The sequence below is a fragment of the Zalophus californianus genome, chromosome 8 (assembly GCF_009762305.2).
Source record: "Zalophus californianus isolate mZalCal1 chromosome 8, mZalCal1.pri.v2, whole genome shotgun sequence".
Classification (NCBI taxonomy): Eukaryota; Metazoa; Chordata; class Mammalia; order Carnivora; family Otariidae; genus Zalophus; species Zalophus californianus.
In genome coordinates, this window is record NC_045602.1 from 71,662,822 (window position 1) to 71,686,405 (window position 23,584).

The 23,584-nt window shown below is 42.4% G+C and overlaps 1 protein-coding gene across 7 annotated transcripts in view; it reads left to right on the plus strand.

Moving 5' to 3' along the window:
* The window catches only part of FSHR (follicle stimulating hormone receptor), a 166,773-nt gene that overhangs the window by 114,620 nt on the left and 28,569 nt on the right, over positions 1-23,584 (plus strand). For 4 of the 7 annotated variants that reach the window (XM_027622140.2, XM_027622144.2, XM_027622141.2 and 1 more), the window contains 2 exons: positions 1,633-1,707; positions 4,466-4,540. In XM_027622140.2, the coding sequence (XP_027477941.2) occupies positions 1,633-1,707; positions 4,466-4,540 (150 nt within the window). The remainder of the gene's footprint in view (positions 1-1,632; positions 1,708-4,465; positions 4,541-23,584) is intronic. The other 3 variants (XM_027622142.2, XM_027622145.2, XM_027622143.2) reach the window with 1 other exon arrangement.

A 23,584-nucleotide genomic window follows, 5' to 3' on the forward strand; every position in this document is an offset into this window, starting at 1 on the left:
GGCCCCATTTGGATTTAAGCCCTGTCATCTAGTTCTTCCTCCATGACTTACCTTTCCCTGTGCAACCTTTTCACTCAACTCCTTTAAGTTGAGTGAATTGTTTAATTTAAGTGTTTAAGTGTTCAAATTAACATCTTCTTTTTCTAGGTCTACCACCCTTTTCCTACCCCTCCTCATTCCCGTACCTCCCAGTACTCCTTCCACTTGTAGGACAGAGGAGCAAAATAAATGGCCAATAGCCAACATGTTCTATCTGACACACACACACACACACACACCACCCTTATCTATGTTCAACTGTAAAAATTATGAATACTAAAGTTCATCAAGTGAGTCATGAAAAATGCTATCATAGAATAAGAAGGCTTTTTTCTCTCACAAACTATCTCCTCCCTCGTGAGAAGTGACCCATCGCCATTGAGTTGACAAGCTCCAGATGTCACCAGCCCCCCTCACTGAGATGCCTGCTGATCATAATCACACCTCCCCTGTAAAACATCCTCCCTGCTCTGCCCATCAGGCTTTCCCCTGATCAAGAGCCTTTCTAGAGCTCTTCAGCTAAACCCCAGGCCAGCAGACAGTGCTTCTGCTTCTGCCTCAGCCAATTTGAAAGCATGCTGCCTATGAGATTTCCCGAGACACTCTCAGCTGCCGCATTAAAACTGCATGAACCTTCCTCTGGAGACCTAATAATAGCACGTTTCATCTGTGAGCCATTTTATAAACATTAAGTGATTAGGCCACCCTCTATCTTCTCAAGCTCTGGGCTTTGGCAGAGTGGACTTCACTCTCCACTGCCCTCAGATTACTCCGGCGGGGGGGGGGGGGGGGGGGGGGGGGAAACAACAACCTGAAACCTGAAAGATCTTTTCTGGGTATTTTAGGCCAAGATGTTAAGACGGAAGGCCTTGCAGTAACAACCCTGCTTGGGGAATAGTATGGAGGGGGAAGGTATTTAAATCCACACTCCTTTTAAAAGAGACTGAATTGAGGTTCTCATCTCCCAAAGCTAGATTAGCGGAGAGAAGAACTTGACTCCATGGTCTAGAGCAAGGTCACTGAACTAGAGCCCAGGGCGCCAAATCCAGCCTGCCATCTGTTTTTATAGATAAAGTTTTATTGGAAGGCAGTCATGCTCTTTCATTTGCTTGTTATCTACGGCACTTTTGCACTGTATGATCAACCGAGCAGTTGTGATGGAAACCAAATGACCCACAAAGCCGAAAAACAGTCACCGTCTAGCCCTGTAGAAAAGCTTTGCTGACCCCTGCAGGGTCTAAGGAACCTAAAGTTCATTCTCATCTTGTATATTCCCTAAGTAGCTTTAATCAATTCTCCTTCCCTTCTCCGGGCTTCAGCTGTCACACCTGTAGACTGAATATTCTCTAAGCTAACTAAGCCATCATCTTAGGCTTAATCCTCTCAGCCTTCTCTAAGTATCAGCATCTCATGTGTTAGCTTCATCTCATTACTACAGCTTACTTCTTTGAGGGCAGGGGTAGAGTTGTGTGTGTCTCATGAATCACTGTAGGCTGGAGGCGCCACGCCGAGCCCTTAATCCACCTGCGGAGTATAACTGAACCGACTTGAATCATATGGTTCGTTTTTTGTTTTCTGTTTGTTTGTTCGCAGAGAGATCTCACAGAATGAAGTCTTGGAAGTGATAGAGGCAAACGTGTTCTCCAACCTGCCCAAATTACATGAAATGTAAGCAAGATCCTATGGGGTTTGCTCATGCTCATTGGCAGTAGCCTTAAACTTTGTGTGTATCCCTGGAAGGCTCTATCTCTGCTCAATCCTCGGATCTCTAGAAATTCATCTTAAGGGGCGCCTGGGTGGTTCAGTCGGTTAAGCATCTGCCTTCTGCTGAGGCCATGATCCCGGGATCCTGGGACCAAGCCCCACATCAGACTCCCTGGTCAGCGGGGAGCCTGCTTCCCTCTCCCCCTGCTCATGCACTCACACGTCCTCTGTCTCAAATGAATAAAATCTTTAGAAAAAATTCCATTTTAAGATGTCAAAGTCAGCCCAAAAGGCACTGTCATGTGTCTCTCTGCCTGGCGATCCCGGGACCAGCCCAGAGCCCAGTCTTGTCCTGCTCCCTCCCAGATTTTTGTCAATAGACCCAAGAACCTTGTTCTGTGACTGCAGATACCTCTATCTCATCCTCTCGCTTAATATTCCAGAGGCAAAGTCCAAAATAAATCCCACATAATGTAGTTAAAAATAAGCAACCCTCACTTGAATATTAGCCCATGCCGCATATCAACATGAAATATCGGCCAAGATACAAAATCACTCCAAGACTTAGTTTTCTAATCTGTAAAATGAGAATAATAATAATAAAAGTGCATGGCACAGGATCACTGTGATGAATAAAGGAGATAAATATAAATTAGATCTAAAACATCAACAGGCATAGAGTAAGTATGTCATAACGATCCTTGGTTCCGTATTATAACCCAATTTGCTTTCTCTTTTGACATTCTAGTTTTACACACCTGTCAATATTCATACAGATGCACTTCTGTTTCATACCAGCCTATAATTACAATAAATTAATGCATAGAATCATAAAATGTCAAGGCCAGAAGAGACTGTAGACTATCTGGTCCCTATTTTTCCAAAATATATTCTGTTTATCATTAAACACTTGGGAAATTAAGTGGTTTTTTTATTTTATGTTATGTTAATCATCATACATTATTACATCATTAGTTTTTGATGTAGTGTTCCATGATTCATTGTTTGTGTATTAAGTGTTTTTTTAAAAAAGGTAAATGACTCAATGGTCAAATAAGATTAGGAAACACTGGGCGAATAAAGTTAGATTCACTTACTATAAGAAAACTCAGAACATATACCATGCAAATATATACTTAGAATCTTCAAGGAGGATATTTTATTAAGGCTTCTCAACCATTATCACTGGAAAAATTTCTTCTGTGGGGCATGTATTAATATCTCACAAAATTCCCACAGAACATAGTTAGGAGAGCCACTGAACCACTTTTCTTAGCATTACAGATGAGGATGAAAGACATAGAGAAGTTGCAAGACCTATCTGAAGTTACCCAGCCAAATCCACAGCAGGATAAGGACTTGAAAATAAATCCCAATTCTGGTATTTTTTTAAAAACCTCTTCGCATTTGCCAAGCATATCTACATATACACATTCACATAATTCACATGTTTGTTTAGAAATGACACTCGATCTGTCCATACTTGCAGACTGCTGCCCCTTCCCTTTTCCTTCCTTCTACCCACTCTGCCTCCCACCTGCATTATTCCTCAATGCCATTAAACCTCTGCAACCGATGCCTTCCCTCGTTCTCCCCCATTGCCCTCCTGTTCCTTCCTTTCTTCTCTGTTTGGTCTCTCCTTATCCTAGTCGGGAAAAGAGAGTTGACCAGGGTCTCGGACCCACAGGGAATGTCAAAGAAATGAATCAAAGGGCAGCCAGCTCTCTGGGCAGGGTCAAGCAAGCATCCCTCTCTGTGGTTCAGCAGGCAGTGGAGCTAATAGAACGGCTCTTTCATCTCTTCCCTGCACGGAGAGGTGCTCACCCCCATGTAGCACTGACTGTACTTAAAATAATTAATTACCTGGTACTTGGATCTGGGTAGCTACAGGTTACTGCAATATAAAAGCTAATGAAACAGGGAGGAAGTAATTAACACAGAGCATCTCTGCAAATATACATTGATCCAGCAAGATGAGGAGAGGGCAGTCTCTCTCTGCTGGAATCCAAATGTGAACATGCTCACCTCCAGACTATCGATCAGGACCCAACCAAAGCCAACGAGGGCAGAAGTCACCACTTCTCATGAGCTTTGAGAGCAGCCTCAGCCTACGGCATGAAGGGAATCACCAGCCCATTCCCAGCTACTGTCGGCTGCAATTTCTTGGTTAAAATCAGAGATGTCCACTGCTTTCCACCTAATCTTTGTTTTCCTTCGCCTCTTTGCTTTTTCCCTAATCCCCTTTTGTCCTTCACCCTTCCCCTTCCTCCCATCTTCTTTTCACCTTCTTTTATTGTTTTCCATCTCATGCACTCTTGTCTCCAGAGCAGACAAAATCTCTTTTCCCTGTGTTAGTCTCATCTCTGCCCTCTTGGCTGCCTCAGAGGAACCGTGAGGAGGTCTCTAAAAGACACTTACTGGTTAAAAACGCAGTGTGCTGGGTGGAAAGGACACACTTGGCCAGTGCTTTGTTCAGTTATGATTAACAGGTGCCAAGAGGGCATTAGTTATGAGAACCAAATGGGTTAATATTTAGTTTGCACAGTTTAGTGTAGTAAAAGAACTGCACGTGGTCTCAACTCTTTGTTGAAATGATGGATGGATGGATGGATGGATGGATGGATGGATAGGTGAATGACTGAGACACCTTTTGCGTAATGTGAAAAATACTACAGCATTCCTTAATGTTGAGTTCATGTGCATGTTCTTTCCTGTTTTACAGTAGAATTGAAAAGGCCAACAACCTGCTATATATAGACCCTGATGCCTTCCAGAGCCTTCCCAACCTCCGATATTTGTAAGAATTCTTATATTCTGGTTCCCCCCCTATAAACAAATTATGTATTCTTGTTTTATCAGAACGTCCACTTGCTACTCTGGGGAACAACTGCTTTTTATAATAGATGTGGGTTAACATAGAAGGGGGGAGACACTTGCTGGTGAATTTTATTTTAGTTGTATAAGAGAGTTCCACTAATATAACTGCATTTTTGTTTTCATTTACTAAAACAGACATCATAAGGCATGATTTGTATTAATGGAATTGTCATATGTACCTCTTGCAGAACTCAGTCATGATTTAGTGTTAATAAGATGCAGCCATTATTTGTGCTAGCATTTAGCTTTTGACCTTGACCTCAAAAGCATCTCATTTGTTCTGCATATATACATTTTTTCTTTGATACATTATAGTGTTTTATTTTGTAAGTTTTAGTTAAAAATAGACATGGTATTTTATCAGCAGAGAGATTCCTAGTGTTTGAATTCCATCCTTTGGGCATGCCGCATCAACAAGAACACTGCTTCTTCCATTCAGATGGCTTCCAAAACAGCTGAGTGCTTGACAGAGCCCAGAGTGCTATGATAGGGCTCCATAAAATACCACATAAGAACTTGGGCTAGAAGTCACACTAAGCCCATTGTAGCAGGCTAGAACTTAATCTCTCACAGTTTATTTCCCAGTCACAAGAATGGAAATAATAATAATGATAGATGCGTATCGGATACCTATTAACATAATAATGCATAACCACCACCACCCCCAAAAAAGAGTTTTAAAGCAACAGCTATATATTATCTCTCATCTATCTGTGAGTTGATCCATGGAACGTCTGCTGACCTGGACTCTGTTTGCCTGACCTCAGCTAAGCTCACTTAAGTAACTACAGTAAGGTGGCAGGTCAACAGGGGGTTGGCTGCTGTTGATGGTCTCAGTTGAGAGGACAGGTCTCCACCAAGAGGTGCTCATTTCCAGCAGGCTAACATAGGCTTACTCTAATGGCAGTCCGGGGGCTTCCAACAGAGAGAGCTCAAGCTTGCAAGCCTCTTGAGACCTACACCCTGAATTAGCACACTGTCTCTTCTGGAGGATTTTATTACCCAAGGGAACTCAGGGGGCCAGCCCTGATTCAAAAGCTAAAGAAACACACTCCATTTTTTTATGGGAAAAGCTGCAAAATCACAAAATAAGGTGTGTGGATACAAGGAAGGATAAGGAATTGAGGCCATCTTTGCAACCAGTTTAAAGTATGTAAAAAGTTCTACACACTGCCTGTAACATGGTAAATGCTCATATTACTATTAGCTGCTAGTAATACTTTGACCCTAAATTTTGATCCATCAGAACTGGAGTTAGTAGGTACAATGAGCAACACTGGGCCATTGTATACCTCAGCTGACTGACTGACTAAGGGAATAAAAGATTTAACAGAACAGAATCTATATGACATGGAATTTCCTCTCCCAAAAGGAGCCCTGGAAAGGATCTGAGAAAGAATTAAGGTTGTTCACTCCTGAGTTAATGTCAGAGGCAGGACCAGCTTCACTGGCACGCTGCCCATGCAGTCACACAGGGCTCCATGCTCAAAAGCACCCCACACGCAGATGGCCTCCCACTAGGTTTAATTCCCTGCTGCCACTGTCTTGAAAGGCTTAAACATTTTTTTTTTTTTTTAACGAAGGGCCCTGCATTTTCATTTTGCACTGTGCCCCACAAGTGTAGCCACTCAGGCTCAGAAGTCAGGGTTATGCCCTCTTTTAATTTCAGACCTGGGAGTCTTGGCTTCCTAAATGGTCCTTGCTATACTGTCTGCAGAAGCTAACATGGATTAGGCACATGATAGTAGAGGAAATATGGGTTAACAGAGAAGGCATGGGCCTTAGAATTAAAAAAACTAAGACTTCACCTTCACCCCATCATTTACTCTTGGGCCAATTCCTGGACTTCTGAGATGCACTTGTATAGGACCCTCAAGTGAGATATATATATGAAAATATTACACAAACTATGAAGTATTCAAAAACATTAATGAATGAACTGAGTATTTTGTAGGATGATTATTTCTGGCCAACAAAAGTCTACCTGTCCACTCTCAGGAAAAGTCCAGTAAGGGCTGAATAAGAGTTATGGTGGCCACTAAGACCTTCAGCTTTTACTTAACCCTGTTTGTCATGAGTTCAATAAGACAAGTTTGGGAAATGCCTTTACATTTCATGGAGCGGTATAGAAAAGGAAAAAAAACAAAACTATATATGATGGCAGAAGGACTAGATTCCGGGTGGGATACTGATATTTATTAGGTAGATAGCAAAGTACCTTCTCTAAGCCCCAGTTGCCTTATCTGTAAATAGGGTGGGTTGTGAAAAACAAGATTATGCCTGTAAAAAACACCTTGCAAATTGTTTTTCAGTATACAAACTGTAAGTACTATGCAAACAGGGGTGCCTGGGTAGCTCAGTTGGTTAAGCATCTGACTCTTGATTTTGGCTCAAGTCGTGATCTCAGGGTTGTGAGTTCAAGCCCTGCATTGGGCTTCATGCCCAGCATGGAGCCTGCTTAAGATTCTCTCCTTCTGCCCCTCCCACTTCCCCTGCTCATGTGCACGTGCTCTCCTCTCTCTCTCTAGAAAAGAAAAAAAAAAAAAGCTATATATACATAAAATTATTAGCTATATATACATAAAATTATAAAAAAATAATTTATATATACATAAAATTATTACCCAGTTGGCTTATTTCATTCCTTCTTTTCTTCTTTCCCTCCCAACTGCCATCTTCCCTTCTTTCTCTCCCTTTCCTCTTAGAAAAAGTCTGAGCAGAATATGGGGGCCACAGAGCCTTTAATAACAGAATAAAATCATGTTAGGGTATGCAAAGACATCCACAGGAGGACTGCCACTCACATACATGTAATGAGAAGCATTCCTGCAGAGGACAGATCCAAAAAGAAAACCACCCCTACACATACATATTCCATAGTGTCGAATAATAACAGCACGAATAATAGCCAGAATGGTGGGCTGGGAGCATTTGCGTAAGGGATGAGGAATCATTGCAAAGTCTGAAATCAAGAGATCTAGAATTAGACCCAATATTGGCCTATACATTATGGTCAACACCATTCACTCTTATTAATAAGGACCCTTAGCCTTCCCTCTAGGGGGTGAGAGCTGGGGAAGAACTTGGGAGGCTGTGGGCATGGAAGGCACAGCCTCAGGGAGAGGAATGGGAACTGTGACCAAAGAGAGGGGCCAGGCTATGACTTTGACTCCAGAAGAAGCTAAAATCTATGCCATCAGTCATCAAATCCAGCCCCGCTCCCCCTGCCCTGTGTCCTTTTCTCACTTTGAGGTATTGACGACACCCCAGTCCCACCTGGCTCTCCCGTCAAGTCTAAACAAAGCTGTGGGTGACCAGTTCCAGCCACATCCTTTCATAAGAGGAGGTTATTATTCTCAGAGCATCTGAGAAAAGAACTTGTAAGCAGTGTGGAGGAACTGTGTCATTGTCCAAGTATCCTCCTTGCTTACTCTGAGAAAAATATTCATAGAATTCTACAGTGAGTAAAATTCTTCCACATCCCCTGGCATGCTGATCTCCATCAGGAAGTTAAGAGGAAGCATGGTCCATCTTCAGTCTTTTGACTTTATTGCCAAGGGTGTGCTTTTCCCAGCTGCACAGTCTTCCTTTGATATGGCACATGGTGACCCTGGGAACCCCAGCAACTCCGCACTCTAACAGCACTTCTACCAGCAATACTTCTATTCGGGGCTCAGGCTGTGGCCCTTTGAAAAAATCTCCATACCGATAAGGGATGCAAATTAGTTGAACCTCTAATCTGAGTGAGCCCATAATGGAAACAAAGCCCAGTTGAGTTTCCTTCTCCTCCCATGCTTACCTGTGTCTGAGCAGCCATCATAATGGCCGCACAATCCAGCAGCTAGGGGGAAGTAGATGGCGACGGTTTCAGATATTCTTTGGGATGATGAACTACCTGCTTCAAGGCGAAGATACATAAAATGGATGAAAGAATCCAGAGGGGACCAGGGGATTGAATACTTGTTTATTTCATGAAGCCAGGATAAATGTGTATCATCACAGCCACCCAAGCAGGAAATTAACAAGGGGTTAGAGGTAAGTTTCCATTTGACTTGAGCATCCTAATTGCCACACACACACACACACACACACACACTTAGAAATGTTGTTTTGAAATTTTCAGCACTGATTCCATTTCATGCTGATCATTTGATGGCACAGAATTCAAGACAAATAGAAATCAATGATCTTCATTGCTGCCTTCATACTTCACCGAGGAACCTAAAGTGGTTAGAAAAAACTCATGAATAAAGAAATGTACTTTGACTAGAAGAATATACATCAAAGGATTCATCTGGGTGCATTTTTTAAGTCAATATTGTATTTGCGGGCAGTATTTCTTTCTGTACAGCTCTGCCTTCCTGGAGCTGACCTTTTGTGTATGAAAGATTACCTATTGATCTGTAAATAAGGTTTACACAATATTCTCTTGCCTTTGCATCCTGTCAATGTAATTCTCAGGCAGCTGCATATTGCTCTTTACTTCTCAATAAAGCCTAATTCCATCTTAGCAAACCCTTCACACAGCTGGGAAGGGCCCCTCCCCAACTGACAACCATCTTCTACTCACACACAGGCTTGTTAGACCCTCCTTAGGATCCCTGTTAATGGTAGCCACACCATCTGCTTTCTCCAGCCAGGGATAATTCCAAGAGAGTCTTCACTGGGACTCACCTTAGCAATTCAGGCTGCTTCTTCCCCATCCCTCCCCTAAGTCCCTCACTCTCTGTTCTGTATTACTTTCTCATTTCATTTAGAATGAGTAACAAAAGTAGCTTCTCTGATGATAAAAGTTGAACCATATGTTGGACATCTCAAAGGACTCAAGAAGCAGCACTGAGTAGTGCCGCCTGTCCGGGCTCAGGTCTTGGCCCCCCCCCCCTTCTCAGTTGTGTGACCTTAGGTAATGGTTTTACTTCTCCAAGTCTCAGTTTTCCTTTCTATAAACCAGGAACAACATTACCTGCACCTTTGTAGTGTAGGAAAGAAGTTACTGAGAACAATGACTGACATTTAGAAAATTCTCAATAAGTATTAGCAATTCCTATTAAACACTTGCCCCTGTTACTAACTAAGACAGACCACATAGGAGAATTCATCTCTTTGTACCACAGTTCTCCCCTATGCTTAAAGAAAACAAAGTGATACCTACCTTTTGAGACTGTTGTGAGGATTAATTTGATGATGGTAATGACAGCAGTGGTGATGGTAGGATATTTTCCCCCTCCAGTATTCCTCAAGTTTTTGAAAGCCTTTTTAACTTTTTGTTTCGCAAAGAATCCACTGACCAGCATTCAAATGTGGAAATACATCATTTGTGCTTCTCAAAGGAAAAAGGCATCCTTCTTACTGAACTCCTGACCTATCCAGAAAGGTCCTTCCAAACAAGCAAAACTGCATTACTCTTCAGAGTTCTAAGGGACAGCTCCCGACCCCTCCCTTTAACGTTTATTTTCAACACTCGTCCACAATATCCCTTAGCCATCGCCATAAAAATTCCATTTCTTCACACCACCAGCTGGTTGGATTATGCTTCCTACTTTTACTTTGATTTACAGTTTAACACTTTTTATCATACTTTATTGCATTGGAACCTCACACCAATCCAAGAAGTAGGCAGGGTAGTAAAAGTCCATGCATTTTGCTGCAGTACGCTAGGCTTGCCTGTAGTCCCTGATTGCAGGGCTCTCCTGACAGGAATGTGCAATGTCCCTGTGAATTGGAGTATTCTGTGTGTAACAGCAAAGTTTGGCTCTCTATTCTGATGGGAAAAGGACCATATGAGGGTTTCAGAAGTATGTACATAGTGGAAAGGATTGGTGCCTCCCCTTTTCTCCTCCATCATTTTGGATGTGAATTGGCCAATAAATAAAAACTCATTCAATCATTCAACAATCATTTATTGAGGTCATACTATATTCTAGGCTTTGCAGTAGTTGTTGGGTATACAAACAGTGCCAAGACAGATGAAGCCCCTGCCCTGATGGAACTTAGATTCCAGCTGAAGAGACAATGTTGGATGATGTTAGGTGGTGTTACTAGTATAATGAAAGATAAAGCAGGTCAAGTAGAGTGTAATGTCTTAGAAAGGGGGTGGTTGAGAAAGGATGGAGGGGATGGCCTTGTGAGAGATATAGGAGACATCTATGGACAGCTATCAAGGAGCTCAGTCTTTTGTGGAGAAAAGGCTGGCTAGCACCCATTAATCCTTGGCAATAACACATCTGTAGAGCTGTGCAGTACTGGTCATATATGAGAGGACTGACCCAATGCTTTGGGCTGGAGTAGTCAGGGGACGCTTCATGGGGGTAGGCAGCACTTAGCTGCAACTTAAGGGATAAATAAAGTTTGGAAAGACAGAAAAGAAGGACAAACCATGAGAGACGATGGACTCTGAGAAACAAACTGAGGGTTCTAGAGGGGAGGAGCGTGGGGGGATGGGTTAGCCTGGTGATGGGTATTAAAGAGGGCACGTACTGCATGGAGCGCTGGGTGTTATATGCAAACAATGAATCATGGAACACTACATCAAGAACTAATGATGTCGTGTATGGGGATTAACATAATAAAATAAAATTTAAAAAAAAAGAAGGAATTTCCTGTGAAAAAAAGAGATGAACAAATGCATTTAAGGTAAAAGGACCATGAAGCAGGCAGATGAGGGGGGAGAAACTGAGTCCCAGCTAAAAAGAAGATACACACTGAGGAGCAGGACTGCACTAAGATAGATGGGGTTTGGTAAGATTAGAAAAAAGAAATTAAGGCAGGGGAGTTCAGGCCTACTACCAGAGTAAAGAGTAAGCCATAAGAGATTTTGAAGCAGCAGAGTGACAAGATGACAATGATTTGGGCTGCAGATTGACCAGGAGGAGGGTACAGACTATACACTCAAGGGAGACCTGCTAAGGGGCAACTTCTGTAATCCCAGGGCACAGTAATGGTGGCACCTGGAGGATTGGGGAGGCATGGTTCAACGGGGGACACATTTCCAAAAAAGAGATACGTGATTTACGTCTAGGTGAGACATGGACCCAAGGGACTGCAGGGATTTTTGCCCCCCACCTCCAGTAACCCCCAAAGCCTTCCTTCTCCCATGCCTCCCCTAACCACCTCCTACATAGACCATCCTGCAGATGGGGCCAGAAGTCCTTTTACACAGGGGCTGGTGATTATTGGAAAGAAATTATTAGCTATCTCCCTGGCTGTCAGTATTGTAAGGATCTAAGGATGTTGTCATGACTACAGAAATGTTTGGGCACAATGGAAATTATATGATTGTTTCTTTTAACAGTTAGATGTCTAGCAGAGCCAACTCTGCCTGCCATTATCAACGCTAGGAAAACTATGGTCAGATTTTCCTTCTGAAGTTCAGGATGAGATTTCAGCCTGAGCATGTCAGCTCAAGGAGGGCAAGAACCTCCTCTTAACTGAGGGCCTGATCATCAAGAGGGTGATGTTTTCATACTGCTCACCTCCCCTCCTCATTCCTCTAACCCGTTTCCTGTGTTTTCTCCTACAAGAAGCCTGGGTCTTTTCCATCAGCAAGACTATGACTTGATCTATCAGAGTACATCAATACGTTCAGGTCTTGATGTTCTTCTTCCTAGAGGAATTTCCATTTTTAAAAGAGATGCCTAGAAAAGGCAATGTGCAACCCAAGAATTGATAATGATAGGCTCCAGGTATGGAGGTTTCTGGAGGGAGACCTAAGTCTCAAAGGATCCACTGCAATAGCACCTAGGCAACCATACTCAACCCACTTGTGGATTCTCTGAATTGTATTCTCATTGCATATACCTTCTCATGAGGTAGGTGTGTCCTTACCTCGTTAATTTTGAACTAAGGCCTATCTGTCATCACCAGAAGTCAGATGTAAAGACAAGTCTAGTGAGGGTTCAGAGAGAAACAAGTCTCAGATGAGCTGTGTGAAGCTCAGCCCTGTTGTCTTCCTCAGTGCTAGCATAGCTCCCACTTCCCCCAATAGTGATGATTGATCCTTTTAGGTCTCAGTTTCTTCATCTGCAAAAGGGACATAATATGCTTAAAGAGGTTAATGAGAAGAGGAAACTGGACTACACATCCTCTAAGATCTAACTCTCTAGTCTAAACCGTGATCTTCACAAATCTGGGGCTCCCGGTATGGCTGCCAGTCTTCAGTTCAGCATATTCAGACCCAGCATGAGATGCCTTGCATGGAAGGAGAAATTCTCTCTGCAAATGGGAAAATACAGCATCCTGCAGAACACTGTATTTCCCAGATCAGACTCCTCTTCTCCAGGATTCATGTAGACCTTTCAAGAGCTGAGATCCTCTGGGTACATTAAGTACTTAAACCAGGTAGAGATTTACTCTTAAATCAGGAACAGCAGAAGCTCAATTCCTGGAATTAAAAGGACAGGCATAGGATCCATCACTGCCACTTCAGTCCCTCACACATGAGCATAGCCAGCCTCAGCAGAGGCTGGGAGACCACAGAAGTGGGGGTGAGGCTGAAAAGGCAGACAGCAGTCGGCAGCCACTGGAGCTGGCCTGGGAGGGCCAGATCCCAGGAGGGGCTGCCTCAGGCACAGGCAGGAGGAGCTACAACTCCAGCAGCAAACCTGAAGACATCAGGCAAAGCAGCACCTCCATGAAAAATGAACTCCTGCCTCATCTTCCACCACTGCAGTCTCCTCAATGTTGGGAGGTTTAAAGGGTGTTTTTGTCTTTTGCAGACCCTTTTACACTTGCAATTATCCCTGGGAGACACCACACATTAAGAGGTTAGAGCTAACACAGGACTCTCCCCAAGGATTGGGGGCAGCCCCTGGAGGCCAGGATGGGCAGCCGGGGCAGGCAGGACAAAGACAGAGCGAGGGCGACACAAGAGAACTCTAGTTACCAGATTCTGTGCTACTCCAAGGTGGGAACTAGATTGTCTTCATAGCTAGATCCCCAGCTCCGGGCATTAAAAAAAAAAAAAAAAAAAAAAAGGCACTCAGCTCTTCATTTTTCCTTTTAGAGGATGCTGGCTGTGCAGCTCTCATGCACCTGGTTCTCGCCTCCCTTTAATACCTGTTGAGGGACCCACTTTTTCCTTGCTGCCCTCATTTATCTCATCTGCTTTTTCTTTCACAATGTGTGTTCGTTGGCTGTCGGCTAAGAACAAAGACATGAAAACCTAGGCATGTTCTAGCAGAATGGCCCTGCTGCTCCCAAACTCTCGACATGCCCATCTGGGAAGAGGTCTTCCCCAGGCATGGGTGCAGAAGGAACACAGCCCAGGGGACTCACCAGTCAGCTCATATCAAGTGGCTCAGGACTGGGGAGCAATGAAGTGACGGGAGATGTCACCCCGATTCTGCTGTCAGAAAATCCAGAGTAAGGGCTGTGTTTAATTCACCTCTGGGCCCCCATGGGGCACAGGGTTTGCACATAGTAGGCCCTTAATGAAAATGCAGGTCTGAGTTTGAACCTATCCATCTGGGTAGGGGAAGGGAAGACGGGGTTGTTTTTAGAGGACTATCTGAGGGCATTACAGAGTATGAACGCTGAAGTGACAAATGCTCTAAGGAAGAATATCTTCATCTGCAGCAGACATTACAAAAATGTTCTGCTGTGGCTTAATCATGAGTTCACCCATAGAGAACAACCTGCAAAAAACCATTCAGTTCAAGAGGCAGCGAGCTCCTCCCTCACCAGTTTGGGTTTCAAAGATAGCAGTGCAAGGAAGACAGCAGGATATTGGGGGGGGGAGCTGTGGGGAAGAAATCAGGTGATTCCCCCCCCTTAACCAAGGTCAACCGTCGAGGTCTCTTTGGACAAGGAACGAACCACAGGAGCCAAGTGGACACAGAGTCAATCTGCAAGACATCAAGAAGAGCCATAGACCCAGGTTCCAGCCCTGGTCCTGCCAGTGAGAACCAGACCCCTCTGGGCCTCAAGCACAATGAGGAGAAAAGCCATGTTCCTCTCTCCTTCCAAAGGTTGTCGTAAAGAAGGAAAAGGAAGGGAGAAGATAAAACAGGGTATGGGACTGCTTTTAAAGTCTGAAGCAGCAAAAAGAGCAAGAACTGCTAACTGGAAGAGGCTCTGATGGATGATATGGGGGTGGGTAACAGGAATTGTAACTTAGAAAGAAAGCACTTGCACTTGGTATTAGTTGATACAGTCTTACAAAAGTCCTGGGAGATACTTCATGATGGCTCCACTTTATGGGTGGTAAATTTGAGGTTCATGGACAGTGACTGAATTGCCCAACCTCACAAAATGGGATTAAGAAACGATCCTGGGGCACGAAAAATAGGGAAACTCGTATTTTTTGAGCATCTATTCATCTCATCTTCCAATCTTCCAAAAGTGGTACGCGTGTACCTTGCCCAATTTACAAATGAGGATTTTGAAGGTCAGAGATTATGTACTTGATAGAATGGAAGCCAGGAATGTCTGCCTCCAACCCAGTTCATCCCACTTTCTGGCACACCACAGCAGGGAAGGTGTAGAGCATGGATGAAGCCAATAATGTACTCAGTGTTCTGAGCACAAGACTGACACCTTATTAATGTTTGCCATTTGGAACTTGTGATCATCTACTCAGGCTAAGTCAAAGTGTACCTAAGAAATAACTTCCTAAATAATTAATGTTAGAAATGAGTTGTTAGGAAGGGTGTGCAAACTGTTTAAAATACTATTTTGTGACTCCCCTATGTATTTTAAAAGTAACTGCTTGCCACAAATTGGTAGCTTGATTAAACTTATTCTTACATTGGCATCCAAGCAGGTCCCAAAAGGTTGCCACTTGGCAATGCTCTGTTGGCAGTGAATCTAACCTAGAGAGAACTTTAGATTTTAAAAGTCCTTATGTAGCCAATGTGCTATAACAGAAAAAACATCGCAGGAAAGGCACAGGACCCAGAGTGCAGAGTTCAGATGCCATTTCTTCCACTTTCTAGCAGACAAGTCAAGAAAACGGAGGCTTTGAAAGTTTCAGTTATCCATAAAATGGAGCTAATACTACTACCTTTCTTCTAGAGTGTGGGCAGGACTAAAGGACTTCCATACAGGAAGGCCTTTACAACGCAGCCTAACCCTTGCTAAGGTAATTGGTTAACTATGTGTTAACTATGATTCTTTCTGGTTTGAGTCTAGAAATATGATTTTTTTTAACGTCTGTGAGCACTGCCTCCCTTATCTATAAGATGCGAATCATAATCATGCTCATCTCAGAAACTCACTGTCAGGTCACATGACATAACATGCAATAGCTTTGTCAATCATATGTGCTACACAAGTGTAAGCCAAGGTCTGTTCCAGTCCTTCCTTCATCAGAGAGAAGTCTGGATCAGAACTGTGACCTGTGTAACCAGCTCTTAAGACTTCAGTTACTTCCCAAAGTAGTCCTCTGGTCTACTGCCACTGTAGCCAGCCTCTCACCTGGCCCAAGTCAGACACTGGTCTCTATGTCCCCTAAGCAGGGAGAGACTGCTATCAAACCCGCCACTTGGTCTTCTTCGAGTCCCTTTCTCAACCTATGTGACGCAGCTAGCAACCCCCACACTTCCTCATGGAGGGGCATGGGAAGGGCGTATTCACAATCGTCCCCAGATGCCCTTCTCGCAAGATCTCTACACCATTTTTGTCTTCAATTTGCATGAGAGGTTAAGAACTATGTAACTGGAATGTAGCATCTCTCATCCCTTGGTGTCTTAGGCAAAACCAACGTGGATATTCTGTTACATGAGATGTGCCCTAGCTAAGCATACCAAGGCATCCTACAGCATGCTCTGAATTGGAAGCACAAATAGCATCAATGGTGAAAGCTAGCTGCACATTAGCCCATCATAAACTTTAATTTTTTTGCATTCAGGCCTGTTTTGTCTAATATTTATCTCCTTGATTCAGTTTGCCATTAGAGCATATGATTTTTTTGTACCCAGCCATGGTATGTGTAGAGGTTAATAGTTGGGCTGGGAGCACGAATCTTACTCTGTGGCTAACATATTCCATACAATTTTAGAGGAGTTACTCAGAGTCTCTTACCTTACCTCTCAAGGTGGTCATCTAAAGGGGGCCACCGCCACCCTAAAAGCTCTGAGGATGCAAGCAGAAAGTGAGCCAAAGTTCACTTGACAATGATCCCTCCCTGGGTTCAGCTAACTTGCTGGAGTGGCTTATAGAACTCCAAGAAACATTTTGCTTACTAGCTACCAGCTTATCATAAAGGGATATAACTCAGGAACAGCCAGATGGAATAGATGCGTAGGGCAAGGTGTGAGGAAAAGATTGAGAGCTTCCATGACCGCCACTCTCCCCAAATCTCCACATGTTCATCAACCCAGAAGTTCTGCACAATGAAGGGGGACAAACATGAAAAATTTGTTTCTTATTATAAATTTCAGTATCACGCCCCTGATGAAGCAACCCTTCCGGGCATTTAGTTGGAACCATTTCCAGAGGTAAGGAGCCAAGTGCTTAGCTATACAGTCCATTCATTCCTCTGTGGACAACCCTCATAATGAACGACAGTCAGTCATTATGCTAAGCCCGATAATGTTAACAGCCCCAACTTTATAGTCAGAAAGATATAGACTCAACCTCCAGCTCGTCCCTCCTTATGTGTGGCTTTGTGAAAATTACTGGACCTCTATCAGCTGAGCCTCCCACGCTCTGATATGAGTATGGTAATGATACCTGTCTCCTAAGGTAGAGAAGAGGAATAAATAAAACGATCAATGTTAAGTGCTTGGTGTGGTGCCTGGTGCATAGGAAATGTTCAATAAATGTTGACCAGTATTATTATTAATCCTATACCTAACTAGAGCAACACAACACAAATCTATCACCATTTCCACCTGGCAGCCCTTCAGAATTACAGGCTTCTTTTTCCATGCAAAATATCCTACACCTTGGACAATATGGTCTTGATTCTCCACCCCAACAGGCGGAAAAAAAAAAAAAAAAGCAAACACGCATCCCCAAATAACCTTACTTATAAAGTAGATACACATACAATTGCAGTATGAATGTGCACATGACAAAATATACACAAAAAATATTTTAAAGCATGAAACCAAGATGAATAATAATATGCTTTTACATATACATCTTGTCTCATTATATAACATTTTATATGGCACAAAAAGCCTATTTTACTCTCACTAATTATAGTGAAAATATTTTTAGAGAAAGCAATGTCATAGGATGTGCTTCATTATTTTTTAATCCTTAGTTTAACACTGGAAAAGCAACTCACAGGTCGTATCAATACTAGCTTTCAAGGTCTGTCAAAGCTGAGAACAAAGTGTCACTAAAATAAGTAGATCTCATGGAAGACGAGCCTACAGCAGTACTCTGAGTAATCAGACTCAGTGTTCAATCCTATACTTTCATGCTAATGTGTTTATGAAATTTAGGTAGGAAATTTTCTTCCCTAATGTCAATCAGATATTCTTACAAACTACCTGGAAGATATTGCATTTTTATATTTTCAGCGAATGTGTTCAAAACCCAGTGAAAAAACTTGAACAGGTTGGAAAGTTGTTTCCATAATTTTAAAATATATGAGTTTTCATCAATGATGACATGTATCATTTTCAGCAATAAATTAACTATTTCCATTTTTTTCCCAAATTATCTCTACATAGCATAAATTTCTTCAAATGCATTGTTTTCCTCCTCATTATTAATATATCACATTTCCGGGGTGCCTGGGCGGCTCAGTTGGTTAAGCAACTGCCTTCAGCTCAGGACATGATCCCGGGGTCCTGGGATGGAGTCCCACATCGGGCTCCCTGCTCAGCAGGGAATCTGCTTCTCCCTCTGCCTCTGCCTGCCCCTCCCGCTGCTTGTGCTCTCTCTGTCAAATAAATAAAATCTTTACCAAAAAAAAATATACATATCTATATATATATATCACCTTTCCCTTAAAGAGACAAATCTAAAGTGCCTAATTTAAAAATATCTGCTCTGTAGAATTATTTCTGAAGTCATTTGTTATCACAGAAAATATAAACCTATTTGGATCACTTTTATTTTTGTTAAAAATGTCTAAGTCTTCAATTTTGTCAACTCTTTGCAGTAATTTTCCTTGAGATGACCCACAAACTTCTAGGTGATAATATAGTCAGGACCCAGAAACACAGAATCAGACAGGCAAGAAGGTTGATTCAGGCACCTTTATCAGAAGTAGCCAAAGGAAATTAGAGAGAGGGAGCAAGAAGAATCTCGGAAATGTAGCTGTGGCTTCCTGGTGTTGCAAGAGAGTACAAGGCGCCTCGGGCAGCAGATAACAGACCCACCCGCTCTGGCATCATGGAGGTCCCACAGGGACAACATTGACCTGGACGTGGAAATGCCATTTCAGTACCCATGAGAACTGGAAAGAAGCAGGACATGGTCCAGGTCCTAGGGGAACCTGGAAATCATGCAGGGTCTTGGTGCAACTGGAATACAAGGCTGGAGAAAGACCAAGAACAGTGCCTGAACATGGTGCTAAGGTTTCCTGTAAGGTGCATCTTATCATTTCCCTGAGTACAAGATGAAGGATGGGAGTCATAGAGACATGACCTAACACTCTTAAGGCCAAACATCTTAAGAAGTGGTACAGGCGGTACTTGAACCCAGATCCTCTAGCATTGGAGATGCTAGTTTCAAAAGCTTTGCTCTATGCTCTAAGAAGAGGACCAGAGCCTGATTATTAAGCCAGGATATTAAGTCAAAACAGAATACGCAGCCACGTTAACAGGGCTGAGCTCTTTAAAATCCTGCTCTTGGGCTCATTAAATCCACCCCCATTACTAAAGAGTCTATTTTCCATGGAGGCCAGATGGGGGGGGGGGGCAATTTAAGCTGAACATGTGTTAAATGGTCCCAGTTCTTTGAAGTTAGGAGATGGGGGAGGCAGGAAACCAGGCTCTCCACTATCTCATGTAATTCTTTACATAAAGTCATTGTACAGAGAAACTGAGGCTCTGAAAAAGCAAGTGAAGTACTCAGTATTGTCCAGCTGGTAAGAGGAAAGGCATTCAAGTCCAGGGTCCCTAATCTTAAGTACAAGCCCCTTTTCATTGTACCACAGCTTCTTACACACTGCCATCTAACTCCAAGATTGCAGGATTCTACACCTAACCAATCTTTAGTGATTCAGAGAATACACATTAGCTAGCTAGCATCTTATATAGTGGTAACGTATGTAAAAATTCAAATTCCCAATCGGTAAGGCTCTGTGGTAAATAGAAATCTCAGTATCAGTGAGCCCAAGGTAAGAAGTCTTTTCGTGTATTAATCAAGCCCAGTCTATTCTCCTGCTTATCCATCATTGGATAACTATCTTCTCCCAGAGTGGTCAGGAGGAAGAAGTTCATTTCATCTAGGAGACTAAATAATAGAATTAAAATGTAAAAAGAAAAAAAAAGACTCAACTAGGTGCAAACAAATTCCCTATCATGGGAAACCAACTAGAAGGTAGAAAAAGGAGTTCAATTTCAACAATCAGCCTTAGCTTGTAGGAAATGTGCTTTGGCAAAAATTATAGATCCCTGACCTGAACACATAATTGGCAGTATACCCTTCCTAAACCAAATTTGCCTAAAGCATCTCAACTGGGCTCTCCAGTCCCTGGCATGAACTCTATTTCGGCCTCAGTTCATAGATTAAAAGAGCTGATTCGCACAGTCTCAGAATTGATCATTCCCTGCCATAGTGGGTTTGGGGTAGGATACAGATAAAGAATTGCATTCTCGGCTAGCATGTGTGATGGAGAGGGTGAGGGTCTTTCTTTCCTGACTTTTCTCAGTTCAGTGGGTTATGCATCAGGGTCTCAACCACCAATTGGTTTGTCCTGACCACCACTATTAAGCCCGGTGTTATGGGATGGTGAAAACATGGGCCTCCTCTGCTCAGAGAGTCCTCAAGTCATACTTCCCCTTTCAGCACCTTAAGGTGACTTCCAATCACTTACCCATCAAGTCCACATTTCCCTATGTAGTTGTAAAGGTCCTTAAGATACTGCCTCCTCCTTCCCTTTCTGTTCCATCTTCCTCTGTTCCCCCACAGCCCTCCTGTGGTCAAGCCACTTGCATTCACTTCTCTCATTCAGGCCAATAAAGCTCTATACTCACCCAGAAATCTGGTTTTCTTTCCTTCCTACAAGAAGTCCTCCATGACTGTTCCAACCCACATTGTTCTCCCCTTCTCTGAACTCCTAAGACACTCAGTAAGTAACATACGGTTTAGCACTACACCAGTCTGAGTATTTCATCTGTACTAGCCTGAACTCAATTCACCTGCAAGCTTTCTGAAGCAAGGAGATGGTCTTTGGTATGCTCTTGGATGGGACAGAGGTTGTTTGGAAGGAAGGCATATGGTCCAAAGCAATACAAGTAAGAACACACACAGTTTTAGAGACAACGAGCACTCTTAAAGATTAATTAATAAAAGCACTAATGATGTTTACAACAATGAGCCTCAGAGCTGTGGAGTCACCTGTCCATAAAAGGCAAGTATAGCCCTTGCTTCGGTAGCACATACACTAAAAGGCAAGTCCATTATCTTGTTACGTGGCAGCACACAGTGGGAATTTTTCCCATCAATAGAAGGAACCTCACTAAGTTCACCCCAACAGAAGCAGTGCCCATTTTCATTCCTGTGACCTAAAGATTAGCAACAGTTCATCATGAAAGGTGTTAACACCAGCTCAGAATGTGAAACTCGCTGTTGAGAGGGGATAACTGTAAGCTTTTCTTTAGAAGATCCTTTTGCAGAACTTAAATTTGCTGACATTTTACCCTCAGGCCTTTACCTGTTTTTGAAGATAAACCACAGTTGAGTGAATCAAAATAATTTTGCAGCAAACAGTCATTTGACCAAAGCAAACCCATTGAGACATAGGAGCTCCTAGGTGATTACCCACTTCCAGCCTCCATCAGACATGAATTTATTGGTCAAAGGGGAAAAATGAATTGAAAACTAAGTGTTCATTCGAACTCCATTTCCCGAGTTATCTCGGGGTTGTGGAGAGTGTTAGCTATAGGGTTATTACCAATAATCCATCTCACTAGATGGTCACTAGATCTTCTTAAGTGTCTTAAACCTAGCACTACTGGAATAATTTTAACTATTTTGCTGTGTATTTTCTATAAAAACCAAAGATTTCAATGTGCAACTATAGACATTTATAGATATCCCTTAAGTACCATGGCTTCAGAAGTTCATGCTATTGATATTAAATAATGTACCATTCTCATTGACAATCCTAAATTCTTCCCTCCTTCAATGCAGTAAAAGTCATACTCATTCATTAAGAGAAAGAGCCAGGTTACCCTCCATATAATGTCAAAAACATCAGGCATGATGAAAACAGGTAGTGAATGATTCCTTTTCTTGTGCTCATCTCTTAACAGCGCATAGTACATGGCCTGGCTTGATAAACATCAAGCATATTATATGTGCCAACACTGAGTTTTCAGGAAAAACATGATTTTTGCATTCATACCATTCACAATCTAGTTGAAGAAAATGATATTAAACAAATAAACACAAAATGTATAGTTTAGAATTTTTATGGGTGCTAAAAAGAAAAAAACGCTAAAGAAGACATGATTGTACTGGGACTAAGTCAGAGGCCTTAATTTAAACTGGCAGTCAGGGAGCTCTTCACTGAAAAAATGACATTTGCAACTGACCCCTGAAGCATCAGTTGAGAGGGACCAAGCAAGGCGTAGGTGGTGAGCCTTCCATATAGAACATGTCCAAATGCCAATTTAGTGTATGTGAGGAAATGACTGAAAGCCACTGGTGCTCAAGTGCAGTGGGAGGATGGCATGAGATAGGCTCCAAGAGTAGGTAGTAAGAAATATACATTCTATAATGGAAATGAACTAAAGAAAAGCAGAAGACTAAAACAATCTGATTTGCATTTTTTTTTTTAAAGAATTCTCTGGATGCTGTATGGAGAATGGGTTACAAAAGGACAAGACTATGTGTATGGGAAGCAGGAGTCTATTGCAGAGATCTAGAGGAAAGATGATGATGGCTTATTCTAGGAAGGTATCCGTAGTGTTGGAAGACACTGTATGGAATCAAGAAATCTTTTGGAAATGGAATCTAAGAGGATTTTGAGATGTACTGATGTTGGGGAGTGAGGGTGAAGCAGCCAAGTGTAACTGTCACGTTTATAACACACAACTGATAGATGGTAGTGCTATTTTTGAGAAAGAATTGAGGAGGAGCAGTTTGATGGAAGTGGTGAGTGAACAAATTTAGTTTGCTCTGTCAATGAGACATTCAGAAGAATGTCTCTAAAGAAACTTGAATTAGAGACAGACTATAGCAGTCAGAAGTCAGGTAGGAACCTATGAGTTGTCACCATATTGATAGTACTTAAAGCCATGGGAAAGGAGATCTTCCCAGCAAGATTATAAAGAAAAAAGGCAAAAGGCTCAGGTTAAAGATAGAGGAGGAGGGAGTCAAAAATAAAATAAAAAGGAGTAAGAAGAACAAAACAGAAGAGTGCAAAATGACAGAAACTAACAGGAAAGGGAAAAAGGACTGAATTCTCCTAAAAGATGTTTAAAAAAGAGAGAGAATTTAAATTGCCCATTAGATTTATTGGTTATGGATTGGTGCATTTGGCACATAACAAAGTAAGCTCTGGTGGAGAGATGTACCATGAAAAAAACTTGGAGGAGGTTGAAGAGGAATGGGATAGAAGAAAATGAAGACCAAAGATACAGACAACTCTTTCTAGAAACTTTACAATAAAGGAAGGAAGAGAAACAGGGCAGGCTGGGCTGCAACTGGAAACAGATTTGGAGTAAAGGGTAACAGCAACCATCAGGGAATCTATGTAAATGTGAGATTCAGTGCAAGTTGGTATTTGTCTTAGCCTAGGTGCTCTAAAACATGTCTGAGGAAGGACTTATATGGGAGTAATTTATTTTTATACTCAAACCCAGAGAAAGAGATTGGATGACTAAGGAGAAGAAAA